This window comes from Capra hircus, chromosome 8, assembly GCF_001704415.2.
Source record: "Capra hircus breed San Clemente chromosome 8, ASM170441v1, whole genome shotgun sequence".
NCBI classification, from domain to species: Eukaryota; Metazoa; Chordata; class Mammalia; order Artiodactyla; family Bovidae; genus Capra; species Capra hircus.
In genome coordinates, this window is record NC_030815.1 from 41027186 (window position 1) to 41045712 (window position 18527).

The 18527-nt window shown below is 37.4% G+C and overlaps 1 protein-coding gene across 4 annotated transcripts in view; it reads left to right on the forward strand.

Moving 5' to 3' along the window:
- RFX3 (regulatory factor X3) overlaps positions 1-18527 on the forward strand; it is a 341608-nt gene that overhangs the window by 215901 nt on the left and 107180 nt on the right. For all 4 annotated transcript variants that reach the window (XM_005683704.2, XM_018052027.1, XM_018052029.1 and 1 more), the window contains one exon: positions 12743-13001. In XM_005683704.2, the coding sequence (XP_005683761.1) occupies positions 12743-13001 (259 nt within the window). The remainder of the gene's footprint in view (positions 1-12742; positions 13002-18527) is intronic.

Sequence of the window (18527 nt, forward strand, 5' to 3'; positions counted from 1 at the left end):
GATCTCTGGCCTCACAGAGTGCTCCATATTTCTAGGGAGTAGGGGTAGTGAACATTAACTGGTTATTTAGTAGAAAAAACATGGCTTTCTTATCTAGGGAGGAGTGGCTGCCTCTAAAGTTCAGGTCCCCCAGCCTGTTCTTCCATTAGGATTAACTCAGACCACCTGAGCCAGCTTAGTGCTAAGCTACCAAAAGATGACAGGAAATGAGCATTTAGAAACATCCACAACGGTACTTCCTCTCAGTCTGTTGCTGACATTAGCAGCTCAGGGATATCAGGGCAAAGATTTGCTGGGATGGTAGTAAATCTGCTTTGGTAACAGCCATCACAGCTGTATTCCAGACAAGAAGAAGACAGAAGGTGGAAAAAGAAGATACATTGTATATGCACATGTACATCTGTACATATAAATATGTGTGTACACACACAGGCTTTCCCAGAAACGCCTAGCTCCCTTTTTGTTTATATCTCATTGGCCATATCTGTGTAACAAAGTAATTAGCTGCAGAGGAATCTAGGAATGCAGGTTTGTAGCTTTTGTGTCTATATGGTAGGTGACAGCAAAGGAAAAGGATAGTTGGGATGGGTGTTGAGAAAATTAACTTTGTTGTATCTATCACAGTCATTTATCATTGGCCCAAAGTAGAATAGGGTGATTGCTAGTGTGTGATTTTGTAAAAGATAACACAGCCTGCTTCACTCTCTTCGTTTATGAAATATGGAGATAGTTTATCCAAAGTGTTTTGTATAGCTTCTGAGAAATTGAAAACATTCACTAAACATTAGTTATTACTATACAGTTTTGCTCTCTAGTTATTTTTTTTCTGAATTCTGCATATTGCCTTGTGCCTTTTAAAGCTATCCCACCACTGATACTAGGGTCTTCTATATGCGTAAATACGAGATCAGTGAATTCATTCATTCACAAAACGTTAGACAAACAACATCTCTAAAAGTTGACTCTTTAAAATTATAGGGCCCATTAAGTGCAGAAATAATTCAAAGTAAATATCTTGTGCCAACATATATTTTCTGTGGCCCTCAAACTCAGTTAGTTAGATCATGACTAATGAGGTCTAGGTCACGAGTTCATTTGCCACAAAGTCCAATTAGCTTTGATCCAGTCTGTGTGTGCCCAGATTATATCCTCAACTCCAGCTAATTATGTCAGAAACGTGCACCCTTGGTCAGGATAAAGAAGATGCATCCTTAAAACCTTTCATTACAATTTCAGTTTTAGTGCTTCTGACTAAAGATTCTGTAGCATCATTTTCATTTTTACTGAAGAAACATTGCGTTGCCATGAATTACACTCAACATTTTAGTAGCTAGAGGACTATGAACATCTTTTTAAAATAAAACAAGAAAAATTTTCAGCTTAAGCTATTTCAATCTTTCTGTAATTTTGCAGTGCTGACATTTAACTATGTACAGTTTTTTCTCTAAAGTTCATTTTAGAGTCTTTCTACTCTTTATATTTGATGCACTTCCATGTGTGTTAGAAAAGAGTAGTCCACATTCATTTTCAGCACCGTGCATTAATAGCCAGCTAGTGTTTGATCCCTGACTCAGATCATATTGAGAGTCCCACTTCTGTGTATTAACAAGTGCTTTTTGCTACTTACTCTCCCAGATCGGGATGCTGATCTTTATCATGAACTTTCACGCATCCAGTACATGGCCTTGCAGCCTGTGCATGGTTAGTAAATCCTGGTTCGCTGTTGCTTCTGTCACCAGCAGCCTTGCCAAGTAGCCGTAATGCACAGGGTTTGACTCAAGAGGTGATGATAGCCCTCACAGATACGTGTCATCGCTTATAAAAATGTTTAATCCTTTTCATTGATGATCCTAACGTGTTTACTTTTTTTCTCTGTGACTATGGACAATTACTGTCATTAATGGGAGACAGTAAGTGAACATACATTTCAGTTGAAACTGCCTTTCAGTACTGAGTGCTGGAGTAGAATAGCTTTTTACTCAAGGGAGAAGGTAATCTAATTCATTCTGGTTCCTATTTATCATTACTTCTGTAGGAACACACATTTATGTATTTCCTGGCAATAGTTTTCCCAAGAATATTTTTTACTGGGCTGGTTCATAGGCTTGTCCATTGCTATAGATTCTTACAATTTATGGTATTTAATAATTTAGACTACTGTAATGAAACTAGCTGGGAAACATTGCATACCATGTAGAGAGAGTCCCATTCAGTTGAAATTTTTTGATGTAACTGAGAAATCAGTTTTTTTAAATGATGATTTTTTTTTCTTTCCCATCTCCATTTTTTGAATCTCATTTCCCCCACTTACTCCATAGTGTTAGTCAAAGTGGAAATAAAGACATCATACTATATCTTGTCCAAATTAAGAAATATCTTTTGAAAACACTTTTAATTTTCTCTTATCAACCACTCTTTGAAGATTATCCCCTGGTCAGAGATGATCAGTGTTTTAAAATGTTGAGGTTTTCATTGTGTGGGTTTCCATTGCAATAAGACTTGACCAATGGGAAGCATTCTCATAATCTTTAAATTACAGATTTATCAAACTCAATAGAGAATTTATCAAATGTTTTTCATAAAATGTTAGTTCTCTAAAAAAGTTCTGTAATCACACAAGCAGAAAAACACTACATGAACTTCTTTTGAGGACTTGTAAGTTTCTGTTCGTTTTTTAAAGATTCTGAGAAATCCCCTAGGAATGAAATGCGGTGTTTTAAAAGCTGATCACAGAACTCTCATCTGAATCATATGTAATAACATGGCATCGTATACTTTAGGAGGTGGTACATTAATGCTATATTGACAATTAGTAGATTTATTCAAAAAGAAAATTATATAGTTAGGGTATTTTCTGAAGCCATCCAGTTATCCTTTCCATATACTTTTTAATTGATTAACTGTTGGTTAGTTGCTGTGATGTCTTACTCTTTGTGACCCCATAGACTGCATCAAACCAGGCTCCCCTATCTTTAACTATCTCTCAGGGTTTGAGTCACTGATGCTGTCTAACCATCTCTTCCTCTGCCCTCTTCTCCTTTTGCCCTCATTCTCCCCCAGCATCAGGGTCTTTTCCAAGGAGCTGGCTCTTTGCATTAGGTGGCCAAAGTATTGCAGCTTCAGCATCAGTCCCTCCAATGAATTTTCAGGGTTGGTTTCCTTTAGAATTGACAGGTTTGATTTCTTCGCTGTCCAAGGAATTCTCAAAATTCTTCTCTAGCACCACAATACAAAAGCATCAATTCTTCATGCTCAGCCTTCTTTATGGTCCAACTCTCACATCTGTACATGACTACTGGAGAAACCATAGCTTTGACTATATGGACCTTTGTTGGCAAAGTGATGTCTGCTTTTTAATACGCTCTCTAGGTTTGTCATAGCTTTCCTTCCAAGTAACAAGTGCCTATTAATTCCATGGCTGCAGTCACCATCCACAGTGATTTTGGAGCCCAAGAAAATAAAACCTGTCACTGTTTCCACCGTCTCCCCATCTTTTTGCTATGAAGTAGTTGGCCTGGATGCCATGATCTTTGTTTTTTGAATGTTTAATTTTAAGCCAGCTTTTTCACTCTCCTTGTTCACCTTCATCAAAAGGCTCTTTAGTTCCTCTTCACTTTCTGCCATTAGGGTGGTATGATCTACATATCTGAGGTTATTGTTATTTCTCCCAGAAATCTTGATTCTAGCTTGAGCTTCATCCAGCCTAGCATTTCACACAATGTACTGTGCATATAAGTTAAATAAGCAAGGTGACACTATACAGCCTCATCATACTCCTTTCCCAGTTTTGAACCAGTCAGTTGTCCCATTTCCAGTTCTAATTGTTGCTTCTTGATTAATAAAGAACCTTAAAAAGGATATTCTTCAAGTTCATATTTTCTCTTTCAGTGAAATAGTCTCAGGATTTTCAGGTAAAATTATGCATTCTTATTATCATTTAAATGCTCTCTGCTTAGAAGAAATGGTTGTATGGTGTTTCTATAATTGAGAGAGAGAGGCTGCTTTCTTTATTTATGCTGTCTTCTGCCTTCAGTGTGACTTGGAGCATTCAATAAATAATCTGTTTCAAAACTCAACAGTATTGTTTCATGCTAGCCAACCAGAGATTATGTACCACATGAAAGCAATTTGTTGAAGATTCCAAATAATGAGCTACTTCCATGTAGGGCTTTGGTGACTTTCACAAAAACTTCACAATGTAAAACTATATAAGGCAGAGTTCTTGGTTTCAAGCAGCAGAAACCAAGTCTGGCTTATTTAAGCAAAACAAATAATTTATTGAAAGATATTTGTGACTCAGAAGTTTCAGGAAGTATGAAGAAACAAGCTGAAAAATAGGTACAAGCATTGTTAAACATTAGCTAGACCAAAGACAAAACCGCACGCTAGGAGCTGTCCAGTCAGAACACTGCACGACCACAACCCTCTCAAACACTGTTGGCCCCTGCTGCCACTGAATTCCAGTCAGAACTGTGCAACCTGTGTGGCTGACTTAATGAAGATTCCATGAAATCATGTACCTCTGTCCTTAACAACAGGTCTCCCCATTCTCATACTCTCCTAGCTCCCAAACTTTTTGAAAATATTTAAAACTGATTCATTCTGACTGCCTTTAGGTATTTCTTCAGTCTGTCTAATCAGACATATACTGCTATCACTACATGGAAACACCTTGCAGTAAGATCACCTCCTGTTATTATATCTAATGAACATGTTTCAGAATCATCTTACATGTGCTGACTATAGCAGTGTGCTCTGATTGCCACTCCCTTTTCTCATGGTCTCCTGTTACCTCTCTGACCTCAGGCCTTTCTTAAGGTTGTTTCTCTGCCTGGAGCATTCCCTTACCTCCTCGAACTCCTATCCCAGCTTAAAATAACATCCAAACTTCATTCTGTGGTCCATCATGATGTCTTTCAAGCTTTTTAAAAAACCATCTCCAGTGAGAAAACTAGATGTGCAGTTTTTTACTCAGCTAAATATACATAGGCACACACACATGCTGCATATGCATATGACAGAAAAAAAGCTTCTCAAAATAATTCTTATCCTCCTAGGTATAATATGTTCTGATGTTGTCTAGTCTTTTTTAATGCTAGTGTGACCCATTAAATTGCAGATCATGACCCATGAAAAAATTTGTTTACACTACTTACAAGTTTAGTTTTCACCTACTTTTTAAACCTAATTTTTTTTTTCTAGTGTCCTTCTCATTCATTTTAAACGCCCACTCTAGACTTCTAGTTTATCCCTAAATACCGGATCTTCCCTGTGGCATGACTTTTGTCCATGCTACACTATCTTCTCGATACATCTTTCCTCCTGTTTTTCATAAAACTGACTTCTTTTCATCCTCTAGTTTCAACCTAAATATCTTTTCTGGGAAAGTAACAGCACTTGATTACTTGATCTAATATGTGCCCTTCCATTAATATGCTGTTTTTCTCTTCTGTAGGTTTAACAAAGTATCTAATGATCTTATTTCCTTTTTTATTTTTGACCACCTATTTCTTATGTTATGTAACCTTTATATGAGTAGAGGTCATGTTCCTTTTTCCCCAGGTGCCGTAAATATTTATTAAAAGAATATCTACAAAGCAGCCTGAAAGCAATAAAAACATTATACCAATGTAAGATATTATAATGATCAACATTACTACATTTTACCTTCATATTGAATTTTATGGTATGAAATTTATAAGATATTTTATTATCTGAATTTGCAATTTTTCATACCATTGCTTTATTTTGTAGTTGAATAGCTTATTGGTGAGAGGATATTCAAAACCTAGGTAAAACACAAAATGCATAATTTAGAGATATTATATATCTGGACTTATGGATAAGACACCTGAAGATAAAGAAAACAGAAAAATTGGTTATAACTCAAGTAAATTGACATAATCATTGCAGTGAGTAAGCAAGGAGTAAATATTCAGGGTCATGCTTAGCCAAGGTATATGCTGAGGCGTGACGGGATGCAACAGCACTAATTTACTGAATTCAGTGGATCAGAGTCCTGACATTTACACAGAACCTGATAATACCTTCAGCTATGAAGAACTTTCCGTCAGCAAGTATGGGCATGTCTGTGTGTTTACATTCATTACTGGATACATATGCAGAACAATGGAAAGATTCCTCTTCTGCTATAGAATAATATGACATAGTATTTTCATAACAGTCTGTGGCAATCAATAAAGAACAAACAAACAAACAGGCGTGTTTCAAACGTGAACAGAATTGCTTGGGAATTTAGTTGTTTCAGGAGTGTACAGTCAGAAATAGTTAGCTGCTTTCAATCTGATATGCCAAAAATTGAGTAATTTTCTCAAACATATGTCTTGGGGATTTCTGGGGTAAATAGTGTGCAAGCAATAACTCTTATGTATTCATTATAGCAGTATGAAAGACAGCTGATCTTAGGTATCAGAATTAGAATCATTATTTCTAGTTCCTAAGAAAGAACTGTTTGTTTTTGTTGTTGGCACTTCTTTTTTTAAACAAAATTTCTTCAGAATTTATCCAGGAGCTTAGAGCATTTAAAACTGAAAAGATACTAAGGAATTAATTTCTGCCTGACTCTGGCTCTGGCTCCAAAGAGGCCTCCAGCAACTGAGTTAGTACTTACCTTCTTACTCTTGAAGAGCAATGGCTGAGGACATTGAGGTCTGCCTCTGTTACCCAGTCCAGTGTTGAAAAGTCTCCTCTCTTCCACATTGCAAGTATTTAAGTGCCAGAGACAAATTCAGCAACAGTTTGTGACACTTCATCTACAAATATAATTGTGCCCTTTTCCCCCCTGGAAATTACCAATCTTTACCCCTGTGTGTGCTTACACAAGCTTTCTCCTCAGTCCCATGGGTCATGAGTGAGTAATGAACATAGTTTATGGATTAGACATACTGTTTAGTGACTTTCACTCTTCTCCTGTTCTTTGCTCATTTTTTAGCTAATGAATCATCTCCAGCTAGGGGGAAGTATGAAAATCAAAGCTCTTTGCTGCCATATTTTTATGCTGACTTGAGGGCTATAGAGATTTTATATATATCTGTGATGCATTTATTTGTATTGCTATTATTCACTGAGAACTAATTATATAAAGGAGTCATGCCCAGAAGATGGCGTGATTTAAACTCCTTGGAATGATGCTCTTATAATAGAACTGCAACTTCTACAATCATAGAACTTCCAAAGTCTTAGTGTGCAATGGTAAATATCCTCCAAAATAGTGTGATCTTTTCCATCTCTCTTTCTTTACCATTGCAAGTACATCTTCTGCAGATCCCATTCTGAGTAAGATAGGAGAGTAGTGGGGTGCTGATAAACAGTTAGCAAAGTGTAGTTGTAGTTCACTGGCTCAGTCATGTCTGACTATTTGTGACCCCTTGGACTGCAGCATGCAAGGCTTCCCTGTCCTTCACCATCTCCTGGAGCTTGCTCAAACTCATGTCCATTGAGTCAGTGATGTCAGTGATGCCATCCAACCATCTTGTCCTCTGTCGTTCCCTTCTCCTCCTGCCTTCAATCTTTCTAGCATCAGTGTCTTTTCTAATGAGTCGGCTCTTTGCATCAGGTGGCCAAAGTATTGGAGCTTCAGCATCAGTCCTTCCAATAATACTCAGGGTTGATTTCATTTAGGATTGACTGGTTTGATCTTCTTGCAGTCCAACGGACTCTCAAGAGTCTTCTCCAACACCACAGTTCAAAAGCATGAATTCGTAGACACCCAGCCTTCTTTATGGGCCAGCTGTCACATCCATATGTGACTACTGGAAAAGCCATAGCTTTGACTGTGTGGATCTTTGTTGACAAGGTAATGTCTGCTTTTTAATATGCTGTCTAGGTTTGTCATAGCTTTTCCTCCAAGGAGCAAGCATCTTTTAATTTCATGGCTGCAGTCACCATCTGTAGTGATTTTGGAGCCCAAGAAAATAGTCTATCACAGTTTCCATTGTTTCCCCATCTATTTGCCATGAAGTGATGGGACCAGATGCCATGATCTTAGTATTTTGAATGCTGAGTTGTAACCCAGCTTTTTCACTCTTCTCTTTCACCATCAAGAGGCTCTTTAGTTCCTCTTCATTTTCTGCCATTAGGGTGATGTCATCTGCAGCTCTGAGGTTATTGATATTTCTCCCAACAATCTTGATTCCAGCCTGTGCTTCTTCCAGCCCAGCCCTTCTCATGATGTACTCTGCATATAAGTTAAATAAGCAGGGCGACATATACAGCCTTGACGTACTCCTTTCCCAATTGTGAAGCAGTCCATTGTTCCATGTCTGGTTCTAACTGTTGCTTCTTGGCCTGCATACAGATTTCTCAGGAGGCCGGTAAGGTGGTATGGTATTACCATCTCTTGAAGAATTTTCCACAGTTTGTTGTGATCCACACAGTGAAAAGCTTTAGGGTAGTCAGTGAAGTAGAGTTGATGTTTTTCTGGAGCTCTCTTGCTTTTTCTATAATCCAACAGATGCTGGCAGTTTGATCTCTGGTTTCTCTGCCTTTTCTAAATCCAGCTTGAACATCTGGAAGTTCTAAGTTTACATACTATTGAAGTCTCACTTGGAGAATTTTGAGCATTACTTTGCTAGCATGTGAGATGAGTGCAATTGTGCAGTAGTTTGAACATTCTTTGGCATTACCTTTCTTTGGGATTGGAATGCATACTGACCTTTTCCAGTCCTGTGCCCACTGCTGATTTTTCCAAATTTGCTGGCATATTTAGTTCAGCACTTTAACAGCATCATCTTTTAGCTAAAATATAAGAAACTCTTAAATAGCAATAGAAAGTTTGTATGTTACCTGTACCACCTTTTGTGACTGTTCCACAATAGTCATTGATAAATATCATTGACATATTTAAAAGTTAAATTATTTTAATGTGATGAAATGTTTGAGAGAATGGGCTAAGTACATATTCCAAATCCAGTTTTTTACCAGCTGTGTGCTTTGGATAAAGCTGTTTAATCTATCTAGACTTCCAAATATTCGCCTTGTCTTTGCAAATAGAAATAAGAGTATCTATCTCATAAAGTTGTAATGAAGGTTAAGTGAGTTAATACCTGAAAAGCACATAAGATCGTGCCTGTTGCATAGTAAATAGTAAATTTAGCTATTAATAGCTATTATTATATGATTTATTTGTAAAATCAACTTACTACTGGAAAGCATACTTAAAGGTTTTGTTCAGACTGTGAAAAGGAAAGTGGACACAGTTTCGTGCATCTCTCATAGTATTTATTTCCCTGTATCTGTTTGTACATCTTACTTGATTATACTTAAATACCAACATCAGATTGTGTTAAGTACAGCTAAATAGGGTCACTGTCATATTTAGGGGACATAAGATGAACTCATTTCTCTTTTTATCCAAATTTAAAATCAACATGGCTGTTTTATTAAAATAAGTATATACTGAAAGAAATACATAAATGAGATTTCCAGTTGGAAAATGCAGCAGTATTGAGAAGAGATGTGTATTTTAAATGATACTTTTCTATGTGTAAAAAAAAAACAACAAAAAATATTCTCTATGGAGTTGTTCCTGTCATCATCCCAAACTAAAATTTATACCTGGATCTGTGGTGGTTTTTTCCTGGAAAGCAGTAACTTTACCCAGTGTTGAATACTTTTGGAGCACTCTTATTATTTTACTGAAATTTGCATTAGAAATTGCAATATAAATATAATTTGTAATGGGTTAAATGACCTATTTTAAATAATACAGAAAAATCTTGAAATAGTTTAGCCCAATTTCTCATGCTTTAACAAAACCGCAAAAAAAGAATGTATGTTTTAGAAATTTATGAAAGTGACCATTATGCCAAATATACTTTTAAGTAGAGTCCTATTTTATTTGTTGATTAGTGAGCCCACTACGTAGCAATAGTTATGTTAAGTGTTGAGGGTACAGATGGGAATGAATGCTCCCATAATTTCATGGGAGCATGAAGACGTAAGGAAATTAACAGTGCATTGAGGGTTGTATTTCAGGTGTGTGCAATGTGTTGGGAAAGTACAGAGAGGAAACCTGACAGTCCTGTAAGGAGTGGCTATAGAATACAGGGGTGCAGAGGAGTGACTCTGAGATAAGGCGATGCTCGAGCTGAGAGCTCAAGGCTGACTTAGGCGAAGGAAGAGAGGCGCAGACATGCAAAGGCCTTCCAGACAGGGGAAACCCCACACAACATAGCAGGGAGGCAAGAGAAGCTAGTGCTTTACAGGAGATCAGCATCAAGGTCAGTGTGGTGCAAGCAAAGAATCATTTGAAGACATGGCTGGTACCAAATCCGGAGCTTGTGCCTGCATCAGCCCTGAGAAGACAGGTCAGAGCTTGTGAATTTCTTCCCAAGGCAAGAGAGAATCACAGGAAAGTTTTTAAGAAAAGCTTAATTTTCATATTTTCCTTTTAGAAATATTCCCCTGGCATCAGAGTTGAAGATAGATTGGAAGAGAACCAAATAGAGGAAGGAAAACTGGTTAGAAGGCAATTTTAATGGAGAATATTATGAGTTAAAGGACCCCTGATAGCTCAGTTGGTACAGAATCCACCTGCAATGCTGGACGCCCTGGTTGGATTTCTGGGTCGGGAAGATCTGCTGGACAAGGAGTAATAGGCTACCCACTCCAGTATTCTTGGGCTTCCCTTGTGGCTCAGCTGGTAAAGAACCACCTGCAATGTGGGAGACCTGGGTTTGATCCCTGGGTTGGGAAGATCCCCTGGAGAAGGGAAAGGCTACCACTCCAGTATTCTGGCCTGGAGAATTCCATGGACTGTATAGTCCATGGGATCACAAAGAATCGGACACGACTGAGAGACTTTCACTTCACTTTACTCACTCATTATGAGTTAAGGCAGTGAGTACAAGAATGGAAAGGAGAATTGGAGAATTGTTTCGGAGATAAAGTTAGTAGGACTGATGTCAATCTGAGCAAGAAAAGTATGCGTGCACTCAGTCACATCCGCCTCTTTACAACCCCATAGACTGCAGCCTGCCAGGCTCCTCAGTCCATAGTTTTTTTGTTTGTTTGTTTGTTTTTTAAGCAAGAATACTGGAGTGGGTTGTCATTTCCTCCTCCAGGGAGTCTTCCCAACCCAGGGATCGAACCTGCATCTCCTCGCCTTCTACAGTGACAGGCAGATTCTTTTACCACTGAGCAAACTAGGAAGTCCTGAGCAAGAAGAATTAGCAATTTCCAAAGCTGAGTGTTGTGGTGCTGCCCTCTGCTGAGAGGGGGGAATATAGGAAAAAGAGCAGGAGAGAAAAGAATTCCCTTTTAGGCATACCTTCACTTTTACATAGGAGACCTCCCAAATATCAGGGGTTCCCTAGCAGAGATACTTAAGTGACTCTCAGAAATCTAGATTTAAAACTCTTAAAGTATAACCTAGCGTGTTGCAGTCCATGGGATCACAGAGATTCAGACACAACTTAGAAACTGAACAACAAAAGTAAAACTAGAAAGTGAAGAAAGTGGAGGTATAAACTTACAAGCATGAATATGGTCATGTAGTATATGATCAAAGTGTATGGTCTGAATAAAAGAGAGAAAAGATAAGAGCTAAAATTGGAGACCTCAGAAAATTACTATCTAATATGCCAAAAAATAATTGAGCCTCCAAAATATTCTTGAAACACTGTGGCTAAAAAAATTAAAAGGTGAAAGAGAAATGCCATAGAAACTAATGAACAAGAAAGATTAAAACAGAAAGACCTTGCATATACATAGAAATGTCCACAGACATCTACACCAAATTGTCAGTACTGGCTCACTCTGAGATGTAGTGTTGAAGAGAATGACCAAAAACACTGGGAATTTTAATCTGATGTTTGAATTTTTTAAAAGAAAAGTATTTTACACCTTCCTACTATTTTTGAAACTCCTTGAGAGCCTACACTAATTGCAAAATAAAAATAAAAGTCATGTTAAAATGTATGATATAATCAATTGAAAATTTAAAATAAATCCATCAAACAAGCTGCTTAATCAGAACAGGGCAAGGAGGGAAAGGGCAACATGGCATAGTCAACAACATTGTACTGCAGATAAGTCAAGAAAGATGAGGACTGACAGCAGCCTTTTAGCTTGGTATTTAGACGAGGTCACAAGTGACCTTATTAAAAGCATTTTCAGTGAAAGGCTAAGGGCAGAAGCTTGACTGTTGTTGGGAAGCAGAAAATGAGGACATGAGGTAGCACAGTCATCTCATTGAGGAGAAGCTTGAGTGTAAAGAAGAAAGAGTTAGGGATTTAGGGCACATGCTTTGCTCAAGATCCTGCCTAGTGGTTAGAAAGAGATTTATGCACGCTACCTTAGTCATGGAGGTTTCCTGCAAGTCAACAGCAGTGTGAAGTAGTTTGGGGAGCTGACTTGTCAACCCCTCTTCATTCCAGATCCCAGCTTTCCTAAAACTGGGATTTGCAGGAAGTTTTATAAGAAATTTAAGAAGTCACACAGCAGGATTTCTTGAAGGGACAAGACCTGAGCTTATTTATATACTTGAGGTAGGCCCCAATAGTGGCAAAAACTCTACTGTGCAGAAAAGTGTTGAGGTACTTATAAATAAATGTACCTTTAATTTGGAAAGTAAGCCCAGCTATTTCTGGGAATGAAGTTTCACAAAAAATACAAAACTCACCATGTCCCAAAGGCTAAGCTGATATATTTTAAACCTATATTCACCCTGGAAAAACAATAAGATGATATAAATAAATGTCTTTCTTTTCTTCTTCTAAAGCCGAACAACAACTTACCCTTACACAGAAACACAGATGTACAGCCAAAACACTGGAGGGAATTACTTTGATACTCAAGGGAGCTCTGCACAGGTGACTACCGTGGTCTCATCTCACAGTATGGTGGGCACCGGTGGGATTCAGATGGGCGTCACAGGAGGACAACTCATCAGCAGCTCTGGAGGAACCTATCTGATCGGCAACTCAATGGAGAATTCTGGACACTCGGTGACACATACCACTCGGGCTTCCCCAGCGACAGTAAGTATCTTAAGTTTTTATTTGTTTAATTCAGCTTCTTGGTGGCTTCTTCCGTACACTTTTCTCTTTAGAGAGAAAAAACAAAACAAAACACTGGGCCGGGGCAAGAATGTGTTGGGAAGTTTTAGCATGTAACTTTTTCTAATGTATGTTAAAATCTGTACTTTAGAGTAAAATTAGACATGCTTACCCATATGTGAAGTAATTTTACATTGAACCAGAGGGACACTTTGGGAAGCACTGACAAAGGCCATCTACACAGTGATTTTCACAGTGAAAAGGGAAGTACTTGCCACTTATCAAGGCCTTAGGAAAGCTGGGAAAATGGGGAGGATGAGTCCTTTGCCACTTTCATTTTCATTCCAGTGAAAAACATTTAATAATTTGGCTCTGATCATAGGTGTGAGCAAATAATAACTTAGGAACACAAATACATATTTGAGTTTTCAAGTTTTTAAAATTTAATAAGTATGTTTGTTTTGACACAAGACATTTTAATGTGCTAAAAAGTTATGATAGAAATAGTAATAAAAACCTGTGCAGTTTTTGATGTCCTCAAACTCTGTAACCTGGTCTTTCCTTTTTACTTCAGCTAAGCATAGGGAGAATAATCATTTAGAACCACCTAGCTAAAGTAGAAATGGAATTGGTCTTACAGTTGTTTCATATAAAAGGGGCCTGGAAATTTGACTTAAGTGCATGTACCCCTTTTCTATACTCCTACCATATAATTTGTTCTTATAATGAAATAGAAATAAATAGAAAATAATTATATCAGAGGCTTTACATTTTTCACTTTGTGGATTTTCTTCATGATATAATATATACTTGGTAAGTATTTTCTCTATATATTTTGTTTGTAATGATTACCGTGTATTCATACCTTCATCATTTAGTATCTTTTCCCTAATCTGTCTTTAAAGCCCTTTATTTTTAGTTAACTCTTTCCTACTAACATCAGAATAGATGTTCCATTCTTTTCTTTGTATTTTTGAAGCATTTCTAATATCCATTTCCCTCTTGCTTTTAATAACACTCAATACGGCATTTCTAAACCTTTCAGTAATATCAGTATATTTATGTAGATCAGAAACTAAATCATAGATTCTCTTGACCTCAGTTCTCCTGTCAATGAAATAAGGGATTAGTTAGACTAAATGATTTCCTAATTTCTTTTCAGCTTTAAAATCATATTTACAAAGGAATTGTACAATATTTTGGGTGTAAAATAACTGTATTTACCATAAAAGGAAAGGCGATAGATTAGGTGCCAGTACTTTATAATGCTCCTCATAAAGGTCACCCAGACAGTATTTTCAGTGGAAAGGGAAGTACTTGCCGCTTATGAAGGCCTTAGGAAATCTGGGGAAATGGAGAGGAAGAGTCCCTTTCCCACTTTCATTTCATCCACCTCTCTCAGGCTGGCTTATCACCACTCCATCCCACACCCGCTCCTGTTTCACCGTCCCCAGACATTCCTGCTTGCCTTCACATTGACTTCTAGCTATCTGTTAAACATCCTCATGAGCTGGATATAGGTTTACTAAATTTGCTAGTGCTATCACTACTGAGATAACTAAGTTGATTATTTCAGGTCATGTGTATACAGGTACAGATTTTAACAGGGTAAATTTTATAGCTTGATTTTCTTTCTTTCTTTCCTATATAGAGTGTAAAAAGGGGCATGACTCTTTAAGTTATCCATTACACAAATACAGTGCGATTTTTGTTATATTAATTGGTAAATTAAACTAACTTAAAATCATTGACTTACACCACCTGGAAATAGGGAAAAAACTTTTTAAAAAAAGAAACCATCAATTCCTAGTATCAGTTGCACATATTAATTTACACTTTTTAAAAGGCATTCGTATTTAAGCTTTTGTTACAGGTGGTTTTTTGTTTTCATTTTTACAGGAAAACTTTCTTTTTAGGAAAAGGAGTTTAAATGTTACCTAAAGAAATAATTTTTACATGGAAAATCATAAGGTGCCCTCACTGAAAACACACAAAATAGTGGCATATGATAGATATGTATTAACTAAATATACATCTGATAGTATTATGTTACCTTGCATTTACTACCACCGTTTATATGTGATTTAGATTCCCCCTCAGTCGTGCTGAAGGTCTTCATCTGCTTCATTCACCATAGGCAGTGATTCTGTGCACAATTTCATCTCTGTTCTTTACTATAATAAAGTTAACAAAGTTTAAGTGCCATGACACCTATTTAACATTTCCTCCCATCCTCCTCTTGCCAGAAAATTTGTACAGTATAGTTGCTTAGACTACTAGAACTCTATAGAGTTTTTGGTAGGTGCTGTGTTATTAGAGGGGCTTTGCTTATTTTCCTGTACCTTTTTCATTCACTGTAGAACCATATGAAGAATGTCTATGAGCGCAGTCTTTAACAACTTGCTGGTCAAGACGCAAGCCAGTTTTTTCCAGACACTGAGCCAGACTGTGCCATATAAGTTCAATTTTTCTGACTGTTCTTTAGTGTTCAAGCTGTCACCTATAGCAAGCCTGATGAAACTAACTGTGTAGGCATTCGTATTTCTGGCCTCTACTTTGGCCAGAATTCCTGAAGGGAAATGGTCAATTGGGCTATTCCTTAACAGCCTATAATAAATGGAATAAATCATTAATTCAGTTGATGTGAAACTAATGAAATTTGAGGACTTAGGAATAGCACAGACCTACTACTTCTACTCAGTTCCTGGCTAGCAAGGTTTCCTGCTCCAGTTCTTAGAATAATTGCCTTGATTCTCTCTTACGTTTGACCTCTGTCTAGATAGAAATACTTCCATTTAAATTCATCAGGAATAATTTTCAGCCACAAAAAGGTTTACTCCATTGTGCAAACCAACTTTTCAGGATAAGCCAATAAAAAGAAGAGGTCATATTTGAAATTGAAGCCACTACTAAGAAAAATAAATGGTTAGCACTTGAGATATTTTCTTACCTAATCTAATAGTCAATATAAAACCATCTTTCTTACACTACAAGAATCTCTACATTAATGGAAAATTTATATTTGAGCAAATATTTAGTTTTATAACCTTAAGTGAAAAAATATTTTACATAAACATGTTTTAGAGTTTTATTTTTCCTATGCATTGTAAAATGTTTCAATTTTCAAGGTATAGAGAGATTTCAGAATTTTTCAGAAGATAATGATGGTAACATGTTAAATTTTATTTGATGAATGTAGTATGGTACAAACTACCAATATTCAGATTTGGTCAAAATACTTTTTCTCCTTTTACTTACTGTATTCTTTTATTTGGTCAATGGAGTCCATGTGTATAAAGTTAAATATGTATATATATTAGTTATATATATATATAACTATATATATATTAGTTATTTAAATATAAGTATAAACTTACATTTAAAAGGCATCTCCTGCTGATAGTATTAGATAAGAATTTTTCAAAAGATTATGTAACATTTTTCTTGGGACATCACTGGATATGACTTCAGCTAAGTTACTACTTAAATACATGTTTTACATTTCATTAAATTAATGCTGCTGCTGCTGCTGCTGCTAAGTCACTTCAGTCGTGTCCGACTCTGTGCGACCCCGGAGACGGCAGCCCACCAGGCTCCACCATCCCTGGGATTCTCCAGGCAAGAACACTGGAGTGGGTTGCCATTTCCTTCTCCAATGTATGAAAGTGAAAAGTGAAAGTGAAGTCGCTCAGTCGTGTCCGACTCCTAGCAGCCCCGTGGAATGCAGCCTACCAGGCGCCTCCGTCCATGGGTTCTACGGATCTATTTATTGTTAACATTTTGGGAGAACATGGATATTAAGGTAGAAGAGTTGACTGCTGTCATATCTCAACTCATTATGCTTTGATCTTCTTCTAAATACAACTCCCTGTCAGTTTTCATTCCAATCCCAAAGAAAGGCAATGCCAAAGAATGTTCAAACTACTGCACAATTGTACTCATCTCACATGCTAGTAAAGTAGTGCTCAAAATTCTCCAAGCCAGGCTTCAGCAATACGCGAACCATGAACTTCCAGATGTTCAAGCTGATTTTAGAAAAGGCAGAGGAACCAGAGATCAAATTGCTAACATCCGCTGGATCATCGAAAAAGCAAGAGAGTTCTAGAAAAACATCTATTTCTGCTATTGACTATGCCAAAGCCTTTGACTGTGTGGATCACAATAAACTGTGGAAAATTCTTCAACAGATGGGAATACCAGACCACCTAACCTGCCTCTTGAGAAATCTGTATGCAGATCAGGAAGCAACAGTTAGAACTGCACATGGAACAACAGACTGGTTACAAATAGGAAAAGGAGTACGTCAAGGCTGTATATTGTCACCCTGCTTATTTAACTTCTATGCAGAGTACATCATGAGAAATGCCGGGCTAGAAGAAGCACAAGCTGGAATCAAGATTGCTGGGAGAAATATCAGTAACCTCAGATATGCAGATGACACCACCCTTATGGCAGAAAGTGAAGAGGAACTAAAAAGCCTCTTGATCCTCTTGATGAAAGTAAAAGAGGAGAGCGGAAAAGTTGGCTTAACGTTCAACATTCAGAAAACAAAGATCATGGCATTTTGTCCCATCACTTCATGGCAAATAGATGGGGAAACAGTGGAAACAGTGTCAGACTTTATTTTGGGGGGCTCCAAAATCACTGCAGATGGTGATTGCAGCCATGAAATTAAAAGACACTTACTCCTTGGAAGGAACGTTATGACCAACCTATAGAGCATGTTCAAAAGCAGAGACATTACTTTGCCAACAAAGTTCCGTCTAGTCAAGGCTATAGTTTTTCCAGTAATCATGTATGTATGTGAGAGTTGGACTGTGAAGAAAGCTGAGTGCCAAAGAATTGATGCTTTTGAAGTGTGGTGTTGGAGAAGACTCTTGAGAGTCCCTTGGACTGTAAGGAGATCCAACCAGTCCATCCTAAAGGAGATTGGTCCTGAGTGTTCTTTGGAAGGAATGATGCTAAAGCTGAAACTCCAATACTTTGGCCACCTGATGCGAAGAGTTGACTCATTGGAAAAGACTCTGATGCTGGGAGGGATTGGGGGCAGGAGGAGAAGGGGACGACAGAGGATGAGATGGCTGGATGGCATCACGGACTCGATAGACGTGAGTTTGAGTGAACTCCGGGAGTTGGTGACAGGGAGGCCTGGCGTGCTGCAATTCATGGGGTCGCAAAGAGTCAGACTCGACTGAGTGACTGAACTGAACTGAGGGTCTCCTTATGTGTCTTTAATTTTAAATGCTAAATTATTTTTCATATAACAATATTTTTTTTACAATTTTGAACCAGAACACATTTTTCACACGAAGATCAAAAATTTGTGATTATAGTAGTGATATTTTTATACTCATCACAACGTAGTTTATCTTATATGAAACTATACAGTAACTAGCAATTTGCTGTAAGAAGCTTTATTTACTCATTTCTCCATAAAATAACATTTGTATTCTTATAATTAGATGGTTATTTATGGAGTTGTTTTTTCTTCTTGATAAGGAAACTAAC